General features: G+C 51.4%; 1 protein-coding gene across 1 annotated transcript in view; it reads left to right on the top strand.

Moving 5' to 3' along the window:
- The first annotated feature begins 18,808 nt into the window (after positions 1-18,808).
- FOXK2 (forkhead box K2) overlaps positions 18,809-23,904 on the top strand; it is an 82,565-nt gene continuing 77,469 nt past the window's right edge. Inside the window, 1 exon segment of the mRNA XM_030923084.1 lies at positions 18,809-19,358. Within this exon segment, the coding sequence (XP_030778944.1) occupies positions 18,937-19,358 (422 nt within the window). The 5' untranslated portion in view covers positions 18,809-18,936.

Raw genomic sequence — 23,904 nt, 5'->3', positions numbered from 1 at the left:
AAATGTTTTAGCGACCAAGCCCACATCGCAATACCGGTGGGGTGGGGCAGCGCGCACCTGGTGACAGGTGGCCTCTCTCATCCTCCTCCTGTGGAAGGCGCAGGAGCAGGCTGGAACAGACCCTGAGGCTGGACCAGGTCGGATCTGCGTCCCTGCAGGAACCCACGGTCGCTGCCCCTGCACGATGCCCGCCCGCCCGCCCACGGTGGCAGCAACAGGCGATGGGCCCATGCAGGTGGGAAACCGATTTTCCTCTCCGCTGCTCGCCCTCCGCAGGCAGCTGGCCCCAAAGAGGGGCGTCGGGCGTCCTCCTCCACACGGCCTTAGCGGGGAGGTCGGCACCAGCGTCTTTCCCACGCTCCTGGCAGATGCGCCCGCGGCTTCTACCCGGATGCCGGAGCATCAGTCAGGTCGGCGTCAGCCGCGCGCGCCGGAAGCGTTTACTCGTCCGGATCCCCGGCGCGGAAGCCCGACCACAAAGCTGCGGCATCGCAGGCGCCGCCTCAGGCCCCCACCCGACTCCCCCCCGGGTTTGCGGACAGAGCTGGCGCCTCTGAAGGCGGAGGCTACGGCCCCGCTCCCGGACCGCTCTTGCCCCTCGGCGGGAGCCGCCGGCGGTCACGTGGGAGGGCACGTGGGTAGTCACGTGGGAGGGCACGTGGGTAGTCACGTGGGTGACCTGTCAGGTGCTCGGAGACACCTTCGCGCGCAGCCTGGGCGCTCGCGGGGCGTGCAGTCCGAGCATGCGCAGCAGGAGGCGCGGGCTGCCCACAGCGCGGCGGGGCGGGAGGCCTCGCTCTCACCCCGAGCCCGCCGTCCTCTCACTCCCGAGCCCCGCCGGCCTCTCACTCCCGAGCCCCGCCGGCCTCCCTCTCACCCCGAGCCCGCCGGCCTCCCTCCCACCCCGGCCCCCGCCGGCCTCCCTTGGCGCTCGGGACAGGCTCGGGACGCTGGGGCCGGGTCCGAGCACGCGAGCAGCCCGCGCCTGTCCTTAGGAAACCCAGTGAGACGCGGGGTATTCGAATGTGGTCGGCGGGGAACGGGCGGCGCCCACACCCCCCGCGCTCGGAGAACCCCCTAGTCCCGCCTGCAAGTGCGGGCTGCGGGCCCTGCCGCTTGCCGCGGGGTGGTTGGAGGTACTGCTCTGAGGAGAGAACAGAAAGGACCTTGTCTCCTTTGCCCGGTGGATGAAAACGTGCTTGTTATCGGGAGGCATTTGGAAAAGCTTCTGTTCACTGTGTATTGGGTGGTCAATCTCCAGACACTTGGAGGGCTGCTGTCCCATCCGGCCCAGCCTCTCCTGTGTGCGGGGAAGGATTGCAGGCATTTCGAGTGCCCCGCGCAGGGACTGGCCCGGAATTCCGCGCGTCTTCCCCGTGGCGTGTTTCGTTTGTTTTTGGTACAGGATTGGGGGTGGAGGGGGTGTGTCACACTTGGTCACGCTGGTCTCGAACTCCTGAGCTCGGTGGATCCTCCCGCCTCGGCCGATCCTCCCGCCTCGGCCTCCTACGCGCTGGGAGTGCGGGTGTGAGCCACCCGCCCCCCACCCCGGCCCCGAGCGGCTTAACACCCGCTTTCCATCGCGGTGATTGCAGGAGAAACGCAGGCTGACTTCCACGTTTGCCATTCACTCCTCTCCACTCATGACACCACGTACCTTCTGTTCCTTTTGCCTGTCCTTCAAGAAGAGGCCTATTGTGTTCTGTGTGACCCAAGTCAACAAATGCTTCGTGGGCTCTGCGGGGCCTTTGTGATTTTCGAGCGTTCTCAAGATACTCACCGATGGGGCCGGGCGCGGTGGCCCACGCCTGTCATCCCAGCACTGGGAGGCCCAGGTGGGTGGATCACAAGGTCAAGAGATCGAGACCATCCTGGCCAACATGGTGAAACCCGGTTTCTACTAAAAATACAAAATTAGCCGGGCGTGGTGGTGTGCTCCTGTAATCCCGGCTGTGGGGAGGCTGAGGCAGGAGAACCACTTAAACCTGGGAGGCGGAGGTTACAGTGAGCCAAGATTGTACCACTGCACTCCAACCTGAGTGACAGTGAGAATGTCTCAAAAAAAAAAAAAAAAATTCACTGATGCGAAAGACTGCCTGATGTGGGTAATGTCGGTCTGGTTTAAAAACCTATACAACCAACCCACATAGGCAATGTTTAGCCTTAGGAAAGACTAACCAACATCAGGTAGCAGTTTTTGTGTTTAAAAAAACTTATTTTGGCCAGGAGTGGTGGCTCACGCCTGTAATCCTACACGTCTGTAATCCTACACCCCTGGGAGGCCTGTGCGGATGGATTGCCTGAGCTCAGGAGTTCGAGACCAGCCTGGACAACATGGCGAAACCACGTCCCTACTAAAATACAAAAAATTAGCCTGGCGTGGTGGCGGGCACCTGTAATCCCAGCTACTCGGGAGGCTGAGACAGGAGAATCGCTTGAACCTGGGAGGCAGAGGCTTCAGTGAGCGAAGATGGTGCCACTGCACTCCAGCCTGGGCAACAGAGCGAGACTGTCTCAAAAAAAAAAAAAAAATTGTTTCAAAAAATCGAGAAGCATCTGTTTTGTCTGATGTGTTTTAGTTAAGAAGTTGCGGGTCCAGGCGCGGTGGCTCAAGCCTGTAATCCCAGCACTTCGGGAGGCCGAGATGGGCAGATCACGAGGTCAGGAGATCGAGACCATCCTGGCGAACACAGTGAAACCCCATCTCTACTAAAAAATACAAAAAAACTAGCCGGGCGAGGTGGCGGGCGCCTGTAAGTCCCAGCTACTCCGGAGGCTGAGGCAGGAGAATGGGGTAAACCCGGGAGGCAGAGCTTGCAGTGAGCCGAGATCGCGCCACTGCCCTCCAGCCTGGGCAACAGAGCGAGACTCTGTCTCGAAAAAAAAAAAAAAAAGAAGTTGCGGGATTGGAATCTTGAACAATAAACCTTTCACTATAAAGTGTTGGGTGGAATTACTGCTCATCCTAACAGGTGGAATGAGACAGCGCAGTACTGAAATCAACAAATTCGTGGGTGTGTCTGCGGTGTGTGTCCTGCTGACTGGACCAGCTGTGGTTTTCCTGTCTGTGACCTTCAGCTTCCTTCTGCATCTTTGCTTTCTGTTTGGTGTGTCCTCTCATAATGTCTGTGTCGTCATTTTCATTCTCCATGTTTTTTTAGTTACGAAGATGCTTTTCCTTCATGGTTTTGACCATTAGTGTTTTTTAATTTCTGTTGTGATACAATACTTTGTCTTGAGCTCCACAATAGTGTGATAAAATAACAATACACTGGCTGGACGCAGTGGCTCACACCTGTAATCCCAGCACTTTGGGAGGCTGAGGTGGGCGGATCATGAGATCGCGAGATCGAAACCATCCTGGCTAACACGGTGAAACCCTATCTCTACTAAGAATGCAAAAACTTAGCCAGCCGTGGTTGGCAAGCGCCTGTAGTCCCAGCTGCTCCAAAGGCTGAGGCAGGAGAATTGCTTGAATCCAGGAAGCGGAGGTTGCAGTGAGCAGAGATCATGTCCCTGCACTCCAGCCTGGGCGACAGACAGAGACTCAGTCAATAAATAAACAAAATAACAATACACCACACATACTGACTAGCAAGTGTGTGAAGGGGTTCTGTCCCGAGAACACACACCTCTTCAGCTACTTTTGCTGTGTTATTAGCAATTTGAGTGTTATTTCTTCTGGAACTTCCAGAATGTGTCAGGACAACTGCATATGTTTCAGATGTGCAAAGCCTTGACGTGACTTCACACTCCAGGGCTGACGGTTGGTGCTGCCACAGGCGTGTGCCCTGCAAGCACAGGCATTCCAAGAAATGGCTCAGTGTAGCGAAATGTCAACTGCGGGCAGGGGCCAGCTCCATAGGATCTGCCCTCCAGGAGGGATTTCCCTTCCTGACCAGCATTCCAGGGCAGGTTCTCTGCACACACTGTGGGGGACTGATGTTTGGAGAATGTTCCAGACTGGGTGCTGGGAAGTATTTCAAAGCTGGATCTACCCAAGCGTTGTGCGCTCTTCTTGCCTGGGGCTAGGGGTCAGGAGCCCCGTGGATCACTTCTGGCCAGGTGAGCACCTGGCAGCTGGCCATAGCATAGCTGGGTCGAAGGGACTGCAGAGCCCAGCACACCCCCCATGCCTCCTCCAGTGCTTCAGGAGGCAGAGTGGACACTGCCCTACCTGGGGCCCTATGGCTGGGCCTCAGATCTTCCCAGCCTCTTTGACCAGGTGAACTCAAACTCCTGGACTCCAGGGATCCTCCCACCTCATCCTGGTGAGTAGCTGGGATTACAGGCATGAGCCACCATGCCCAGCCAAAAAAAAAATTATTTTTCTTTTTCTTTTTTTTTTGAGAGGGAGTCTTACTCTGTCACCCAAGCTGGAGTGCAGTGGTATGATCTCGGCTCACTGCAACTTCCACCTCCCAGGTTCAAGCAATTCTCCTGCCTCAGTCTCCCGAGTAGCTGGGATTACACGTGCCCACCACCACCCGCGGCTAATTTTTGTATTTTTAACAGAGACGAAGTTTCACCGTGTTGGCCAGGCTGGTCTTGAACTCCTGACCTCAAGTGATCCACCCTCCTTGGCCTCCCAAAGTGCTAGGATTACAGGCATGAGCCACTGTACCTGGCCAAAAAATGTTTCTAAAATTATGGCTGTGGAGGTGTGGAGTCACTTGTCACAGGAGCAAGAGGTGTAGACTTGATCGCACAGTGTCGGCAACAGCCACTGGAGACCTGGGCCCCAGGTCCTGCCTCCCCACCCTCCACCTCCACCCCCAGTGGAGGCAAAGACCTTGACTCTCAGTCTCCAGCTTTCTTCCCTCTACCAGGTCCCCCTAGCCCGGACACTCAAATTCTCTGATTCTGTAGATAGCAGCGACTAGAAAACCTTTGCTGTGATCATAGCTAGTCAGCCCATGAAAAGATGCACAGGCTGGGCGCGGCGGCTCTCGCCTGCAACCCCAGGACTTTGGGAGGCCAAGGCTGGTGGATCACTTCAGGTCAGGAGTTTGAGACCAGACTGGGCAGCATGGCAAAACTGCATCTGTACAAAAACTACAAAGATTAGCCGACTGTGGTGGTGCACAGCTGTAGTCCCAGCTACTTGGGAGGCTGAGGTGGGAGGATTCCTTGAACCTGGGAGGTTGAGGGTGCAGTAAGCTGAGATTGTACCACTACTACACTCCAGCCTGGGTGACAGAGCAGACCCTGTCCCCAAAAAAGAAAAAAAAGATACCCAGCATCATTAGTCATTATGGAAATGCAAGTTACCACCACAATGAAATGCTACCACGTACCCACCGGAGTGACTGTGATGAAAGCAAAGGGTGGTCATGGCCAGGCGCGGTGGTTCACCCTTGGAATCCCAGCACTTTGGGAGGCTGAGGCGGGTGGATCACTTGAGGTCTGGAGTTCGAGACCTGCCTGGACAACATGGTGAAACCTCGTCTCTACCAAAAACACAAAAATTGTCGGGCGCGGTGGCTCACCCCTGGAATCCCAGCACTTTGGGAGGCCGAGGCAGGCGGATCATCTGAGGTCAGGAGATTGAGACCAGTCTGGCAACATAGTGAAACCCCGCCTCTACTAAAAATACAAAAATTAGCCAGGTGTGGTAGTGGGTGCCTGTAATCCCAGCTACTCGGTAGACTGAGGCAGGAGAATGCTATGAACCTGGGGGTGGAGCTTGCAGTGAGTGGAAATCGCGCCACTGCACTCCAGCCTGGGTGACAGAGCAAGACCTAGTCTCAAAAATAAATAAATAAATACAAATAAAATAAATAAATAAATACAATACAAAAGTTAGCTGGGCGTGGTGGTGGGCGCCTGTAATCCCAGCTACTTGGGAGGTTGAGGCGGGAGAATTGCTTGAACTCAGGAGGCAGAGGTTGCAGTGAGCCAAGATTGCACCACTGCCCTCCAGCCTGGGCAACAAGAGCGAAACTCTGTCTCAAAAAAAAAAAAAAAAAAAAAAAGTGTGGTCATGCCAAGAGTTGGGAAAAGCAAGTGGGACCCGGCTGGTGGGGTATAGAATGGGGCAGTCACTTTGGAAAGGTTTGGCAGTTTTTTAACATTTGTCCAAGGAGCACTGGCGATTTTGGTGAAGAATGGTGTTAGGAACCAACATCTGGGCACTGGGTGTGCACGTTGCTGCTGGAGTGTCATTGTTTGTCAGCATCTCAGGGGACTGAGCCAGGAAACGTGTGTGCCCTTGGCCCATGTACGCAGGCATGTCTGGAACTGTTTGGTTTCTTTCTTTTTCTTTTTTTTTAGAGACAGGGTCTCATTTTGTCACCCAGGCCAGGCTGCAGTGGTATGATCTCAGCTCACTGCAGCCTCAAACTCCTGGGCTCAAGTGAGCTCCTCCCTCACCCTCCCAAGTAGCTGAGACGACAGGCACGTGCCATCATGCTTGGCTAATTTAAAACAAATTTTTTTGGTAAGGACGGTGTCTGGCCAGGGATGATGGCTCATGCCTGTAATCCCAGCACTTTGGGAGGCTGAGGCAGGTGGATCACGAGGTCAAGAGATCAAGACCATGCTGGCCAACACGGTGAATCCTCGTCTCTACTAAACATACAAAAAAAATTAAAAAGAATTAGCTGGGTGTGGTGGTGGGCACCTGTAGTCCCAGCTACAGTCAGGAGGCTGAGGCAGGAGACTGGCATGAACCCGAGAGGTGGAGCTTGCAGTGACCAGAGATCGTGCCACTGCACTCCAGCCTGGGCGACAGAGGGAGACTCCGTCTCAAAAAAAAAAAAGACAGTGTCTTGCTTTGTTGGCCAGGCTGGTCTCAAACTCCTGGACTGAAGTGATCCTCCGCCTTGGCCTCTCAAAGTGCTGGGATTACAGGCGTGAGCCACCACACCCGGCAGAGGGATTTTCATCTTGATTCTCTGTGCTTCACAGAATCTCAGAATAGGTTTTTGTATGAGTCAGTAACTGCTTGGAACATTACTTTTTTGTGAAATTTCTCCAGCCTGATTCTGCATCTGACAAGTGCTGACCTGGATCCCAAGCCCCCCTCAGGGCTCAGAGTCTGTTGGGGAGAACGTGTGTGTGAGTAAATGGCTGTCCCCGACTCTGAGCTGTAGAGGTGACGCTAGGCATGGCAGCCAGTCAGGAGAAGCAGCAACCCTCACTGTGCAGTAGTAGGTGGTCGGGCGGCTGACGGAGGGGCCGTGGGAGCAGGTCTCGCACACTGGTGGGCAGGGTCATGAGCTGGGGCGCACAGGTGGGCAGAGGGCCTGGGGAATGGGGCTGGCAGGGTGTGAGGCATTTGGGTGCAGGTCCTCGGTAATGATGACCCAAGTCACAGCTGCTTCCCCCCTGGTCTCATGAAGGTGGGGTCCATGCCCCTCTGCTCCAGTGGGCCCTGGAATCCGGCCCAGTGTCCAGCGTGAGAATGGAGGAGGGAAGTGTCCTGGATGAGCAAATGAGTATGTGGCAGCCCTGAGCTTTGGAGCCTAGGAGGTGGGAGGTTCAGGGACGCCACCACAAACGTGAAGCATCCGTGGGAGCACCCGGGGGGTGCAGGTTCTGGGGAGCAGAGGCCCCGAGCTGAGGTGACACGGGCCGCTCCGTTTAAAAACAGCCTTTTGCTGTCAAGCTGGAGTCTGTCCGACTCTCCGTGCGCTGCATGTGGATCTGCTTTTCCGTGTGAGCTTTGGGGAGCACCAGTTTCAGCACAGAGATTCAGAAGCGCAGCCCGGACCATCAGGCTGAAGCAGCTAGAGAACTCTATACGTGGTCACCAGGGGATGCCCGGTGCTGTGAGGGAGGCCCCGAGCCTCGTGCCCCCTTGAAGCTTCAGTTCCCCTCCCAGGCTGTCCTTGAGGCTCTTCTCACACTCAGATGCACGTGGCTCAGAACACAGAGATTGCAGGGGAGATCCTGCTGGGCCTGCCTGCACTCCAGGGCACGTCCCGAGGAGGCTCTTCAGACACGGTGCATTCACTTAGAAGGTCAGTCGGTGTAACCTGAATATGACTGGAGTTCCTCTGTGTGCCTCCTAGGACACAGCTAAAATTGGGACACTGGGGTCAGCCTCCTTCTGGTCCCCTGGAGGGCATACGTTACAAACAGGCTCTCCAGGTCCGGGAGCTCCCGAAGGTCTGCAGAGAAGTTCAGGTGCAGGAGGCCTCAGAACCATAGTTCCTTTCAGATCCAGTTAATATCAGTAAATTTAAACATTTTCTTGACCAGGCGAGGTGGCTAATGCCTGTAATCCCAGCACTTTGGGAGGCTGAGGCAAGCAGATCGCTTGAGCCCAGGAGTTCAAGTCTAGCCTATGCAACACAGTGAGAACCCATCTCTAAAAATAATAAAAATAAACAACATTGTCTTAGTATATTCTTTTAAAAATAGGTATTATAAGAGTTATCGCTGAAGCTCTCATTTGTTTAAAATGAAATTCTATTAGAAATATATTATTTCTAATTATTATTAATTATTATTATATTTTTTATTAATATATTATTATTAATATATTACTAATATATTATTCTAATTATTCGGCTGGGTGCAGTGGCTCATGCCTGTAATCCCAGCACTTTGGGAGGCCGAGGCGGGCGGATCACAAGGTCAGGAGATCGAGACCATCCTGGCTAACACGGTGAAACCCCGTCTCTACTAAAAATACAAAAAATTAGCCGGGTGTGGTGGCGGGCGCCTGTAGTCCCAGCTACTTAGGAGGCTGAGGCAGGAGGATGATGTGAACCTAGGAGGCAGAGCTTGCAGTGAGCCGAGCTTGTACCACTGCACTCCAGCCTGGGTGACAGAGCGAGACTGTGTCTCAAAAATATATATATATGTGTGTGTTATTCCTCTATTAATCTATAAATCTCACTTGTTCCTGAAATGTGGTGAGATTTAAAAGATTTCACTGGCCAGGCGCGGTGGCTCATGCCTATAATCCCAGCACTTTGGGAGGCCAAGGCAGGAGGATCCCTTTAGCTCAGGAGTTTGACAGCAGCCTGGCCAATGTGGTAAAACCCCATCTCTACTAAAAATACAAAAAAAGAAATTAACTGGGTGTGGTGGCAGTGCCTGTCATTGGAGGCTGAGGCAGGAGAGTCGCTCGATCCCAGGAGGCGGATACTGCAGTGAGCCATGGTCGTGTTCTTGCACTCCAGCCAGGGTGAGAAGAGCAAAGCTCCATCTCATATAAATAAATAAATAAATAAAAATAAAACATTTACCAATTTTTAAATTTTAATTTTTTTTTTTTTGAGATGGATGGCTGACTTAGTTCATTTTGTGTTGCTATAACAATACTAGAGACTGGGTAGTTTATAAAGAAAATAGGTTGATGTAGCTTATGGTTCTGCAGGCTGGGAAGTTCAAGGGTATAGCCATGGTTTCTGGTGAGGGCTTTTTTTTTTTGAGATGGAGTCTCGCTCTGTCACCACCCAGGCTGGAGTGCAGTGGCGCAATCTCGGCTCACTGCAACCTCTGCCTCCCAGGTTCAAGCGATTCTTCTGCCTCGGCCTCCCAAGTAGCTGGGATTACAGGTGCCTGCCACCATGCCTGGCTAATTTTTGTATTTTTAGTAGAGATGGGGTTTTGGGCTGGGCGCGGTGGCTCAAGCCTGTAATCCCAGCACTTTGGGAGGCCGAGACGGGCGGATCACGAGGTCAGGAGATCGAGACCATCCTGGCTAACACGGTGAAACCCCGTCTCTACTAAAAATACAAAAACTAGCCAGGCGAGGTGGCAGGCGCCTGTAGTCCCAGCTACTCGGGAGGCTGAGGCAGGAGAATGGTGTAAACCCGGGAGGCAGAGCTTGCAGTGAGCTGAGATCCGGCCACTGCACTCCAGCCTGGGCGACAGAGCAAGACTCCGTCTCAAAAAAAAAAAAAGAAAAGAAAAATTAGCCAGGTGTGGTGGCACATCCCTGTAATCCCTGCTCACTGGGAGGCTGAGGCAGGACAATCGCTCGAACCCAAGAGATGGAGGATGCAGTGAGCTGAGATCGCACCACTGCAGAGTTATGGGGTTTGTGGGTCCGTCTAGACATTTTCAGTGTCTTGCTTTGGGTTTATTAAGCTACATAAACGGAATAGTGGGTGTTGAGTGTTATCTTTGGGGGTTGTTGGTGGAGTGGGGTGGGAATGTTAAGGGTGGCGACAGAGTGTGACTCCATCTCAAAAACAAAGAGAAAAGAATGGCACCAAACCATTCATGACGGATCCACCCCCATGACTTAAACAAACACCAGTAGATCCCACCTCCCAGCACCACCACGCTGGGGACCATTTTTTTTTCTGTTTTTTTTTTGTAGAGACAGGGTCTCCCTATGTTGCCCTGTTTGGTTTTCAACTCCTGGGTTAAGCAATCCTCCCACCACTTTGGAAGATCAAATTTTAACATGAGTTTGGGGATCAAATTTTATTTATTTATTTATTTATTTTGAGATGGAGTCTCGCTGTCACCCAGGCTGGAGTGCGGTGGTGCCATCTTGGCTCACTGCAAGCTCCGCCTCCCAGGTTCCTGCCATCTCCTGCCTCAGCCTCCCGAGTAGCTGGGACTACAGGCGCTCACCATCATGCCTGGCTAATTTTTTGTATTTTTAGTAGAGACAGGGTTTCATTGTGTTAGTTAGGATGGTCTCGATCTCCTGACCTTGTGATCTGCCCTCCTCGGCCTCCCAAAGTGCTGGGATTACAGGCATGAACCACCATGCTCAGCTTATTTTTTATTTTATTTAACTTATTTATTATTATTATTATTATTATTATTATTTTGAGACAGAGTCTCACTCTGTCACCCAGGCTGGAGTGCAGTGGCACCATCTTGGCTCACTGCAACCTCCACCTCCCAGGTTCAAGATCCTCCTGCCTCAGCCTCTGGGGTTGCTGGGACTACAGGTGCGTGCCAACACAGATGGCTAATTTTTTGTATTTTTAGAAGAGATGGGGTTTCACCGTATTAGCCAAGATGGTCTCGATCTCCTGACCTCGTGATCCACCTACCTTGGCCTCCCAAAGTGCTGGGATTACAGGCATGAGCCACTGCGCCCGGCCTATTATTATTATTATCATTGAGATGGAGTCTCACTCTGTTGCCCAGGCTGGAGTGAAGTGGCACGAACTGGGTTCACTGCAGCTTCCACCTCCCAGGTTCAAGTGATTCTCCTGCCTCAGCCTCCTGAGTAGCTGGGATTACAGGTGCCCACCATCATACCCAGCTAATATTTTTATTTTTAGTAGAGATGGGGGTTCACCACATTGGCCAGGCTGGTGTTGATCTCCTAACCTCGAATGATCCACCTGCCTCAGCCTCCCAAAGTGCTGGGATTACAGGTGTGAGCCACCGCGCCCGGCCTCTTAGTATTATTATCAGAGACAGTGTTGCTTTGTCATCCAGGCTGGAGTACAGTGGTGTGATCACTGCTCACTGCAGTCTCCACCTCTCAGGCTCAAGAGATCCTCCTGCCTCGGCCTCCTGAGTAGCTGGGAGTACAGGTGTCGCCTGCAGTTGTCCAGGGTCTTGGCGTTTTGAACAAAGACTTGGACAAAACGCACAGCAAAGCAAGGCAAGAATGAAGCAGAGATTGATTGAAAATGAAAGTACACTCCACGGGGTAGGGGCGCCCGAGCAGCAGCACAAGCGCCGGGGTTACAGAACCCCTTAGAGGTTCTCCACCGGCCAGTTGGTCACACTCCATGCAAATGAAGTGGCAGCCTGTGATCAGTCTGATCTGTTTCGGAAAGCGGCCACTCAGAGGGACTTTCAGTTTTCCATCTGCCATGCAGAAAGCCGGGAAGGGTTTGCAAAGGGAGTAGCCTCTGGTCCTTTAGTTACTTAGGTGTGGGAAGTTGGCGGTTTCCTTTTGATTCAGTTCTAGGAAGTCAGTGCGAATCAGCCTTAGGTTTCCTGCCTCCATATCCTATTCTCCTGCCTCACAGGCACACGCCACCACACCTGGCTTTTTTTTTTTTTTTAGAAATGGGATCTCACTAAGTTGCCCAGGCTGGTCTCAAACTCCTGGGCTCAAGCAGTCCTCCCACTTCGGCCTACCAAAGTGCTGAGATTATAGGCATGAACCACTGTGCCTGGCCTAAATATATTATTTAAAATGTCTTTTGGCTGGGCACGGTGGCTTGCACCTGTCATCCAAGCACTTCAGGAGGCCAAGGTGGGCGGATCACAAGGTCAAGAGATCCAGACCATCCTGGCCAACATGGTGAAACCCCATCTCTACCAAAAATACAAAAATTAGCTGGGCGCGGTGGCAGGTGCCTATAATCCCAGCTATTCAGGAGGTTGAGGCAGGAGAATCGCTTGAACCTGGGAGGCGGAGGTTGCAGTGAGTCGAGATTGCGCCACTGCACTCCAGCCTGGGTGACAAGAGGGAGACTCCATCACAAAATATAAATTAAAAAACAAAAAAAGGAATAAAATATACAATAATTTCTGTTAGTATTTTTTTGAAGGCTGGGTCTTCTGGTGATATTTTTCAGCTTTTGTTGATCTGAGAATTTCTTTCATTACCGTTCCTTAATTTTTTTCTTTTTTCTTTTTGTTTAATAGAGACAAGGTCTCACAATGTTGCCCAGGCTGGTCTCCAACTCCCGAGCTTAGGTGATACTCCCACCTCAGCCTCCCAAAGTGCTAGGATTACAGGAGTGAGCCACTGCACCTGGCCACATTTCCTTAATTTTTATTTTTTTTGAGGCAGAGTTTTGCTCTTGTCGCCCAGACTGGAGTGCAGTGGCACAATCTCTGCTCACTGCAACCTCCACCTCCCGGGTTCAAGTGATTCTCCTGCCTCAGCCTCCCAAATAGCTGAGATTATAGGTGTGCGCCACCACACTCGGCTAATTTTTATATTTTTAAATAGAGACGGAGTTTCACCATGTTGGGCAAGCTGGTCTCGAACTCCTGACCTCAGGTAATTCACCCACCTCGGCCTCCCAAAGTGCTGGGATTAAAGGCCACTGTGCTCAGCCAAATTTTTTCTTTCTTTTTTTTTTTTTTGAGATGGAGTCTCACACTGTCACCCAGGCTAGAATGCAGTGGCGCAATCTCTGCTCACTGCAAGCTCCGCCTCCTGGGTTCACCCCATTCTCCTGCCTCAGCCTCCCAAGTAGCTGGGACCTGCCACCACGCCCAGCTAATTTTTGTTTTTGTATTTTTAGTAGAGACGGGGTTTCACCGTGTTAACCAGGACGGTCTTGATCTCCTGATCTCGTGATCTGCCAGCCTCGGCCTCTCAAAGTGCTGGGATTACAGGCGTGAGCCACTGCACCTGGCCGAATGTAATGTACCTTTTAAAGTCTGCCTCTTTTTAGGACTTTTCTCGTTACCATTGGTTTTCAGCAGTTGCACTATGATATGCTTTCATGTATTTTTCTTTGGCTGTATCTTTTTGGGAGTTTGCTGAGCTGTTTGGATCTGTGGGTTGGTATATTTTCACCAATTTATAAACTTTTTACATATTATCTTCTTAAATATTTCCTCTGCTCTATTTTCTTTCTCCCTACCTCTTGGCAGTCAAATTTACATTTATTCGACCATTTGATCTTGTCCCACAGGTCTCTAATACTCATTTCTGTTTTCTTTTTTTCTCATTTTCCTTCTTTTTTTTTAGCCTGGGACTTTTGATTCAGATTATTTCTACTGATGTAACTTTGAGTTGAAAAATCTTGTCTTCAGCTGTTTCCAGTTTGGTGTTTAGATAATTCAATAATTTATCCATTTCATATATTTTAACTTTTTCTTTATACTGGTGAACTTAACACTAGTAAAGTTTACACACCCTTAACCCTAAAGCCCCTATTCCTGAGGTGTTCCCTTTCCAGGGTCTCAGCTGAGTGCCTGGCTTGGACCAAGATGGCTTGCCTTTGCCGCCATGTCTCCCAGTCCTGTGTCCTCTGCAATAACTTTTCAGCTCCCTTATAACGCCAGCAATCAAAAGAGGTTCAAAAATCAGAGTTAGGTTGTTGTAATAAAACTTCCTCTCGTTCTATTTATTTTTATGTATACATTAATGAAATAGTAGGGATAATATTTATATACACCCTGCCTCATTATAGCAATAAGCACTTTTCATCAGTGGATACATGAGTGAATTGTCAGGGGGAAAAGCCCCAGACATGTTATTAAAATATGTATCTCCAATGTAATTCAATTTTTTGGTCTTAATAAAAATTTACAGACTGAGTACGGTGGCCCACCCCTGTAATCCCAGCCCTTGGGGAGGCTGAGGTGGACAGATCGCCTGAGCTCAGGACTTCAAGACCATTATAGTCAATATTGCAAAACCCCGTCTCTGCAAAAAAAAAAAAAAAAAAAGTAGCCAGGTGTAGTGGTGCACACCTGTAATCCCACTACCATGTCCGGCTAATTTTTTGTATTTTTAGTAGAGACAGGGTTTCTTTATGTTGGTCAGGCTAGTCTCGAACTCCTAACCTCAGGTGATCTGCCCGCCACGGCCTCCCTAAGTGCTGGGATTACAGGTGTGAACCACCGCGCCCGGCCCATTTTTCTATTTTTAGTGGAGATGGCGTTTCACCATATTGGTAGGATGGTCTCATCTACCTGGACCTCTCACAGTGCTGGGATTACAGGCGTGAGCCACCACGCCCGGCCTGCCCATCTTTTTTTGTTGTTCTTTTTTTTTCTTTTATTTTTTTGAGACAAAGTCTCAGTCTGTCACCCAGGCTGTAGTGTGGTGGCACGATCTCGGCTCACCGCAACCACCGCCTCCCGGGTTAAAGCAATTCTCCTGCCTCGGCCTCCTGAGTAGCTGGGATTACAAGCATGTGCCACCACGCCCAGCTAATTTTTTGTATTTTTAGTAGAGACAGGGTTTCACCATGTTGGCCAGGCTGGTCTTGAATTCCCAACCTTTAGTGATCCCCCTGCCTCGACTTCCCAAAGTGCCGAGATTACATGTGTGAGCCACCACACCTGGCCTGTGTTTTTTGTTGTTGTTAAATGATACACTTCCTATTTATCATTTCCATAGTTATCTCAGTGCCCCCTAAAACCCTTTAATATGGCCGGGCATGGTGGCTCACACCTGTAATCCCAGAACTCTGAGAAGCCAAGGCGGGTGGATCACTTGAGGTCAGGAGTTTGAGACCAACCTGGCCAACATGATGAAAACCCGTCTCTACTAAAAATATAAAAATTAACCAGGGCCAGGCGCGGTGGCTCAAGCCTGTAATCCCAGCACTTTGGGAGGCTGAGACGGGCGGATCACGAGGTCAGGAGATCGAGACCATCCTGGCTAACACGGTGAAACCCCATCTCTACTAAAAAAAATACAAAAAAACTAGCCAGGCGGGGTGGCGGGCGCCTGTAGTCCCAGCTACTCAGGAGGCTGAGGCAGGAGAATGGCGTAAACCTGGGAGGCGGAGCTTGCAGTGAGCTGAGATCCGGCCACTGCACTCCAGCCTGGGCGACAGAGTGAGACTCCATCTCAAAAAAAAAAAAAAAATTAACCAGGCGTGGTGGCACAGGCCTGTAATCCCAGCTACTCGGGAAGCTGAGGCAGGAGAATTGCTTGAACCTGTGAGGCAGAGTTTACAGTGAGCAGAGATTGGGCCATTGCACTCCAGCCTGGGCTACAGGGTAAGACTGTCTCAAAAAAAAAAAAAAAAAAAAAACTGAAAAGAAAAGAAAAGAAACGAAATCCCTCTAATATATAAGTGAATATTTAATGAAACAATTTTTTTTCTGTCTAGGAAATCCTGGCAGAACACTTCGCACCTGTAGGAATTTGTACTATAATTACAAACACATACATGGCAATTAAGACATGTAAATGTAGGCCGGGCGCGGTGGCTCACGCTTGTAATCCCAGCACTTTGGGGGGCCGAGGCAGGCGGATCACGAGGTCAATAGATGGAGACCATCCTGGTCAACCCCGTCTACTAAAAATACAAAATTGGCCAGGCGTGGTGGCGGGCACCTGTAATCCCAGCTACTTGGGAGGCTGAGGCAGGAGAATCTCTTGAATCTGGGAGGTGGAGGTTGCAGTGTGCTGAGATCACACCACTGCACTGCAGCCTGGGCAACAAGGGCAAAATTCCACTCAAAAAAAAAAAAGACATGTAAATGTTACATTCAGAGGGACACATTAATTTCCATTTCTTTTAGAAAAAGCTTTTACACACTGAACGAATAAAAATGCATGAACTGACCCTAATGTCTCTTGCCTGGGGACCCCACTTGGCAGTTGCTGTTTAGAATTTCCTCTTTATCCTGCTCCACTTAAGTCCAGTCTCAAGTCTTTCTACTCTAAACTCCTTTTGTACCTACATTATTATGATTATGATTATTATTTTGGAGACAGAGTGTGGCTTTGTCACCCAGGCTGGAATGCAGTGGTGCAATCTCGGCTCAGTGCAACTTCCACCTCCCGCGTTTAAGCGATTCTCCTGCCTCAGCCTCTCAAGTAGTTGCGATTATAGGCGCCTGTCACCACACCCAGCTAATATTTGTATTTTTAGTAGAGATGGGGTTTCACCATGTTGGGAAGGCTGGTCTCGAACTTCTAACCTCAAGTGATCCACCCACCTCAGCCTCCCAAAGTGTTGGGATTATAGGCACGAGCCCCTGTGCCAGGCCTCTGTACCTAAATTATATCATTTCTGTCTTCTAATTGTTCTTTGCTATTTAACAAGCAGCAAATAGAGGAACCCTGGGGTGTTTGCTGTAACCTGTATATACAGGCTATCATAGGATCTTCTCCTCACACACCCTACAGGAACCACCATGTTGAAAGAAGTGAGACAATTCAGGGGCAGCCCCTCCCCAGCAGAGACTAAATTAGTACCATTTGTTGCTATTTCAGTTTTGCGAAGATGCACTTGGAGCCTAAGCTGTGGTTTCTAGGGCTGACACTGACTTCCCACAGAATTCTTTCTGTTTAAGAGGTTGTAGACTTTTCACGATCCTGAACCTTGAACGTCTCCACCACTGGTTAAGTACCCGTGAGATACATTTACAGGATTTTTTTCTTTCTTTTCCTTTTTTTTTTTTTTGAGACGGAGTCTCGCTCTGCCGCCCGGGCTGGAGTACAGTGGCCGGATTTCAGCTCACTGCAAGCTCCGCCTCCCGGGTTCACGCCATTCTCCTGCCTCAGCCTCCCGAGTAGCTGGGACTACAGGCGCCCGCCACCTCGCCCAGCTAGTTTTTTGTATTTTTTAGTAGAGACGGGGTTTCACCGTGTTAGCCAGGATGGTCTCGATCTCCTGACCTCGTGATCCGCCCGCCTCGGCCTCCCAAAGTGCTGGGATTACAGGCTTGAGCCACCGCGCCCGGCCTTTTTTTTTTTTGAGACGGAGTCTCGCTCTGTTACCCAGGCTGGAGTGCAGTGGCCTGGTATCTTCTCACCACAACCTCTGCCTCCTGGGTTCAAGCGTTTCTCCTGCCTCAGCCTCCCAAGTAGCTGGGACTGCAGGCGTGCCCCACCATGCCTGGCTAATTTTTGTATTTTTATCAGAGACAGGGTTTCACTATGTTGGTCAGGCTCGTCTTGAACTCCTGACCTCGTGATCCATCCACCTTGGCCTACCAAAGCGCTGGGATTACAGGTTTGAGCCACCGCGCCTGGCCCCAGGATTTCTTCTTTTTAATGGAAGGAGTTTCATTGATTAGTAAACATCTGGACTACTGATCATCTTGATTTAGATGGGATCTCATAATTTTTTAAACGGTGGCAAAATTCTGTTTTTTAAAAACTTAGTATCAGATTGGTTAAGACATTAACTATTCGTTCATAAGAGAGTTCATATATGTGTGTGTGTGTATATATGTGTATGTATGTGTGTGTATGTATATATATATATATATATATATATATATATATATATATATATGACGTAGTTTCACTCTCATTGCCCATACTGAAGGGCAGTGGCGCGATTTTGGCTCACTGCACTCTCCACCTCCCAGGTTTAAGCAATTCTCTTGCCTCCGCCTCCTGAGTAGCTGGGACTACAGGTGTGCCCCACCACGCCCGGCTAATTTTTTTTTGTATTTTTAGTAGAGCTGGGGTTTCACAATGTTGGCTAGGCTGGTCTCGAACTCCTGACCTCAGGTGATCCGCTCGCCTCGGCCTCCCAAAGTGCTGGGATTACAGGCGAGAGCCTCGGCGTCCGGCCTCGTGTATATTTTTAAACTGCGTGCTGACGACAGTTAAGTAAATGTGATTCACAACTTCTGGGTATTTTGCAGGACACTTTTGACACAATGACATGACCCGCTAGCCAGGAAAGATAACGACATCCAGTCCTGGAGCTGCTGGTTAAAAACGAACGTGTCACCGGGTGCCCTGGGTCTGAGGCCACGCGGCCCGAGGCCCCTCCGCGATGTTCCCGCACCTCGAGGGGAAAAGGCCGCTTGGCGGCCGGGCCTGGGCGCACTGGCCGTCGCCTGTCCGCACCCAGGCGTCCACGCCGGGTTGGGGGCTGACGCGTGCCCGGCGCCCGCTGTGACCTTGGGCCCGGTCCTGCCCGCCGCGTCTAAGGCGCTGCCAGGCCGGGCTCAGACCCCTGGGCCCCCGCGCCCGCGCCGCCCCCCGCGCCAGCCCGGATCCCGTGCGGGTTCTCGGTCGTCCGCCCCGGGTTTTCCGCGGCGCCCGGAGTCGGGACTGCGTCGGGCGTCGCCGCCGGACGTGCCGGCAGCTCGGCGCGACGTGTCTTGCCATTGGTCCGCCTCGGTAGCCCCACTGCCGTGCGCCGCCCCCATTGGCCGGCGTGGCCGTCCGTCAGCGAGGGGCGGGCCCGGCACGCCGGCTCGGTGGCGCGGCCGCGCGTGCTCCCGCCCCTCGCCGCCGCTCGCTCGCTCGCCGGCCGGCGGCCTCGGCTCGGCCCCCTCCCTCAGCTCCGGTGCGCGGCGGCCGACGACCCGCGCGGCCTGGGCCTCGGCCCGCGCCACCGGCGCCCGCGCGGAGCGGCCTGGGGGCCCTCACGCAGGCCCATGGCGGCGGCCGCGGCGGCGCTCTCGGGCGCGGGCACGCCACCCGCGGGCGGCGGGGCCGGGGGCGGCGGGGCCGGGGGCGGCGGGTCCCCGCCGGGCGGCTGGGCCGTGGCGCGCCTGGAGGGCCGCGAGTTCGAGTATCTGATGAAGAAGCGCTCGGTGACCATCGGCCGCAACTCGTCGCAGGGCTCGGTGGACGTGAGCATGGGCCACTCGAGCTTCATCTCCCGGCGCCACCTCGAGATCTTCACGCCCCCGGGCGGCGGCGGCGGCCATGGCGGGGCCGCTCCGGAGCCGCCGCCCGCGCAGCCCAGGCCCGACGCTGGCGGCGACTTCTACCTGCGCTGCCTGGGCAAGAACGGCGTGTTCGTGGACGGCGTGTTCCAGAGGCGCGGGGCGCCGCCGCTGCAGCTGCCGCGCGTGTGAGTGGCCTCGGGGCGGGGCGGGCGGGGTCTGCGGCCTGCGGCGCCTGGCGGGACGGGACGGGACCCGAGTCCAGGCCCGGGACCACCCACGGCCGGGGCCACCAGCGGGACCCAGGCCCCAGCTGGATCCCAACCCTCGACAGCCCCTGGCCCCGACCCCCGTCCTCCCGGTCCCCCGCCTGGCAGGTGCAGCCCCCCGTCTTTCCCCCTTCCTGGAGCTGGAGCCGCGGGCGGCTGCGCGCGCGGGTCAAGGTTTCTAGGTTCGGTGCGTGCGGGGAGTTTACATGTGCTGTTCCTCACCTGCAGCGAGGTCGCGCTGAACAGAAGCGTTAAAACGTGCGGTGTGCGGTGGGAGGAACTGCCCCGAACTAAAACCTGTGCCTCTTAATCGGTGGAGGGTTGTCTGTTGTTGTTGTTCACTCGTTTTCAGGAGTGAGCTATTTCAAGAGTGCGGTGTTTTAAGCAGCAAAGACTCCTTTTTCCCTGCCGTGTTTTCAGTGGCCCAAATTGGAAAGCTCTTCAAGCAGGATGGGTTTTCAATCTGTGCTCTGAACCTTGAAATTTAGGGAAAACTAGATACTTTTCACTTTTCATATAATTTCTACAAAAAGACAGTTGATGAGGAATTATTATAAGGTCATGTAGAGTGTTAAGTGAGCCTCGTGGGGAACTGTCAATCCTGCTACAAAACAATTTAGCTTGATCCTGTGGTTTTATGAAGTTATTTACTCTGCTTGAAACACAAACTTGCTGTCTAGGAAATGCTAATTATTCCTCAGGGGATCGCTTCTAGATCATTGCAAGTACAGCCTTTTGTCCACACAAACTGGAATTTTTTTGTTTTTTGAGACGGGGTCTCACTCTGTCGCCCAGGCTGGAGTGCAGTGGCGCGATCTTGGCTCACTGAAATCTCCGCCCTCGGAGTTCAAGTGGTTCTCCTGCCTCAGCCTCCCGAGTAGCTGGGATTACAGGCGCCTGCCACCGCGCCCAGCTAATTGTATTTTTAGTGGAGACGGAATTTCACCATCTTGGCCAGGCTGGTCTTGAACTCCTGACCTGGTGATCCTCCTGCCTCGGCCTCCCAGAGTGCTGGGATTACAGGCGTGAGCCACTGCGCTCGGCCTACAAACTGGAATTTTTAACCGTTTTCAGTTGTTGGAGATGCTGGTAAGAGCTGTTGCTTTTTTTCTTGACTTGCGTGCGTGGTGTGTGTTTGCATGTGCTGTTCTGTTTCTTAGGATGGAAAGGTGTACCAGCATATTCCTTAAACTTTGGTAGTAGCATTTTAAAGAATGTTATTTTCAGACCGGGCTTGGTGGCTCATGCCTGTAATCTTAGCACTTTGGGAGGCGGAGCCTGGGGGATCACGAGGTCATGAGATCGAGACCATCCTGGCTAACACAGTGAAACCTCGTCTCTACTAAAAATACAAAAAAAAAAAGCCAGGCGTGGTGGCTGGCGCCTGTAGTCTCAGCTACTCAGGAGACTGAGCCAGGAGAATGTGAACCTGGGAAGTGGAGCTTGCCGTGAGCCCAGATCTCACCACTGCACTCCAGTCGGGGCGACAGAGGAAGACTCCGTCTCAGAAAAAAGAAAAAAAAAGGAAATTTTCAAACGAAAATGCTGTTTATGTGTGTTTGTACTATAGACTGTATGAAATCAATGGTGGGGCCTAATGGCTACCGTTTAATCTGTTTTTTTTTTTTTTTTTTTTTTTTTTTACAAAATATTGTGTCACAAGGAAGTTACACGTCTACTGTGGGGATCTTGAGTTTTTGTTTTGTTTGTTTTTGTGTTTGAGACACAGTCTCTGTTACCTGGAGTGCACTGGTGTAACGACAGCTCATGGCAGCCTCAAACTCCTGGGCACAAGCGATTCTCCTGCCCCAGTGATCAGGAGTGTGAAGTTGCTGTGAGCTGTGATCTCACCACTGCATTCCAGGCCGGGATTACAGGTGTGAGCTGTGATCTCACCACTGCATTCCAGGCCGGGATTACAAGTGTGAGCTGTGATCTCACCACTGCATTCCAGGCTGGGATTACAGGTGTGAGCTAGGATCTCACCACTCCTCCCAAAGTGCTGGGATTACAGGTGTGAGCTAAGATTTTGAGATTTTTGGAATTCTTTTTTTTTTTTTTTTTTTTTTTGAGATGGAGTTTCGCTCTGTCCCTGAGGTTGGAGTACAGTGGCGTGATCTCGGCTCACTGCAAGCTCTGCCTCCTGGGTTCATGCCATTCTCCTGCTTTAGCCTCTCGAGTAGCTGGGACTACAGGTGCCCGCCACTATGCCCGGCTAAATTTTTTTGTATTTTTAGTAGAGATAGGGTTTCACTGTGCTAGTGTGCTAGATGGTCTTGATCTCCTGACCTCATGATCCGCCTGCCTCGGCCTCCCAAAGTGCTGGGATTACAGGCATTAGCCACCGCGCCTGGCCCGATTTTGAGTTTTTAAAGAAAATTCTTCTTACCATTCAGCCAGAGCCATTTGTATTGAATTGAATTCTACACATGCTAACGTGATAAACATCAAAATAAGTCGACCTTTCAGTGAGGGCCAGAATTCAGAACTTATTTTTTTGAGACAGAATCTCGCTCTGACGCCAGGCTGGAGTGCAATGGTGCAATCTTGACTTGCTGCAACCTCCGCCTCCCGGGTTCAAGCAGTTCTTGTGCCTCAGCCTCCTGAGTAGATGGGATTACAGGCACATGCCACCACACCCAGCTAATTTTTGTATTTTTAGTAGAGACAGGGTTTTACCATGTTGGCCAGGATGGTCTTGATCTCCTGACCTCGTGATTCACCCACCTTGGCCTCCTAAAGTGCTGGGATTACAGCTGTGAGCCACCACGCCTGGCCGAATTCAGAACTTCTGAACAGTAATAATGAGCCTTGCAGTAGAGACGAGTAAGAAGGGTGGTGAGATGGAAGCTGCGCCTCCCACTTGTACTCAGGGAAGAGTCTTGTGGCCACCGAGGCTAACATGTATTCTGGACTTCTCATGGGCCTGGGAACCTCTACCGGTACTGAGTACACAAGGGGATGAATGGCTTTTTTCACAGAAGAGAGCTTAGCATTTGTACAGTGTGAATTACATTATTAACCTAGAGGATATTTCAGCACCTCCTTTTTTGTAGGGCATCATTTCCAAATTTTTGGCGTAGGGTGGTAACACAGGTTAATGGAATAAATTGTAAAGAATTGGTACCAGTGAAATGCAGATAAATAGTTTAAAATCTTTTTTTTTTTTTTTTTTTTTTGACAGAATTTTTCCTCTTGTTGCCCAGGCTGGAGTGCAATGGTGCGATCTCGGCTCACTGCAGCCTCTGCCTCCTGGGCTCAAGTGATTCTCCTGCTTCAGCCTCCCGAGTACTTGGGATTACAGGTGCGCACCACCCCACCCCACCCAGTTAATTTTGTATTTTTAGTAGAGACAGGGTTGATCCATGTTGGTCAGGCTGGTCTTGAACTCCTGACCTCAGGTGATCCTCTTGCCTCTGCCTCTCAGAGTGCTGGGATTACAGGTGTGAGCCACAACACCTGGCCCTAAAATCTTTTTTTCTAAATTTAAGCTCAGTATTCAGGTTGATGATACAAGTTCTTTTTAGGTTTAAAAATCAAATTAAATATATAAGCTTAAAGCATACATAACTTAGAGTAATTATGTAAAGGCCAAAGTATTATTACGAGTCTCACTCTGTCGCCCATGCTGGAGTGCAGTGGCTTGAATCTCAGCTCACTGCAACCTTGGCTTCTTGGATTCAAGCAATTCTCCTGCCTCAGCCTCCTAAGTAGCTGCGATTACAGGCGTGAGCCACTGCGCCCATCCTAAGGCTGAAATAGTATTAATGATTATTTCAGATTTGCCTACTAAATTCAGCATCACTGTAGAGTGAGAAAATAATGTAGCAACCCATGGTTGGTCTCTTATTTGAACCACAGTGATTTTATGAATTTATGTTTTGAATTTATATTAAAAATTATCAGAAATTTTGGAAGAGTACATAAGTAGTTTAGGTTTAAAATTTGGCTCATTTCATTGAAATACTAAATAATGTATTAATGTGGGGGAAGAGAGAAAGGTGAGGACTGTGATCCTGTCCTTGGCTGCTGTATTTTAGTAATTTGACTAAGATGTGGATCCAAGTACCGTTTCCACAGTGGCTGGGGAGCCTCGAGCCCAGTGTGGATGGGTGGGGGCGCAGTGTGTACAAGATTGTCAGGGTGCATGGTTTTCCAGAAAACAAATGGCTTCTTCAAGTCCTTGATTTTTGGATACACAGGCTGCCGGGCTGTGTGTAAAGGAAGGCAGCGTTTTCCTCTCTGAGAACCTCAGACTGACTGGAGGCACAGGTGTTCCTGGGAGACTGGAGGGTGGGCTCCATGGGGGTGTTCTGGGCCACCTGGGCAGGGCTCTTGGAGGTGAGCCGGTGGATGTTGCCTCCCACATGTGACTGGCCCTGTAGCCTGGCTCTGGGGAACCTGGAATTCAGGCTGGAAGAGACTTTGGGGCAGATTTTAGAGCAGCTGGAGCGTGAAGTCTGCC

Source organism: Rhinopithecus roxellana, chromosome 19 (genome assembly GCF_007565055.1).
Source record: "Rhinopithecus roxellana isolate Shanxi Qingling chromosome 19, ASM756505v1, whole genome shotgun sequence".
Taxonomy (NCBI): domain Eukaryota; kingdom Metazoa; phylum Chordata; class Mammalia; order Primates; family Cercopithecidae; genus Rhinopithecus; species Rhinopithecus roxellana.
Note: the sequence above shows the minus strand (reverse complement) of the source record. Positions and strands in the feature narration are given on the sequence as shown.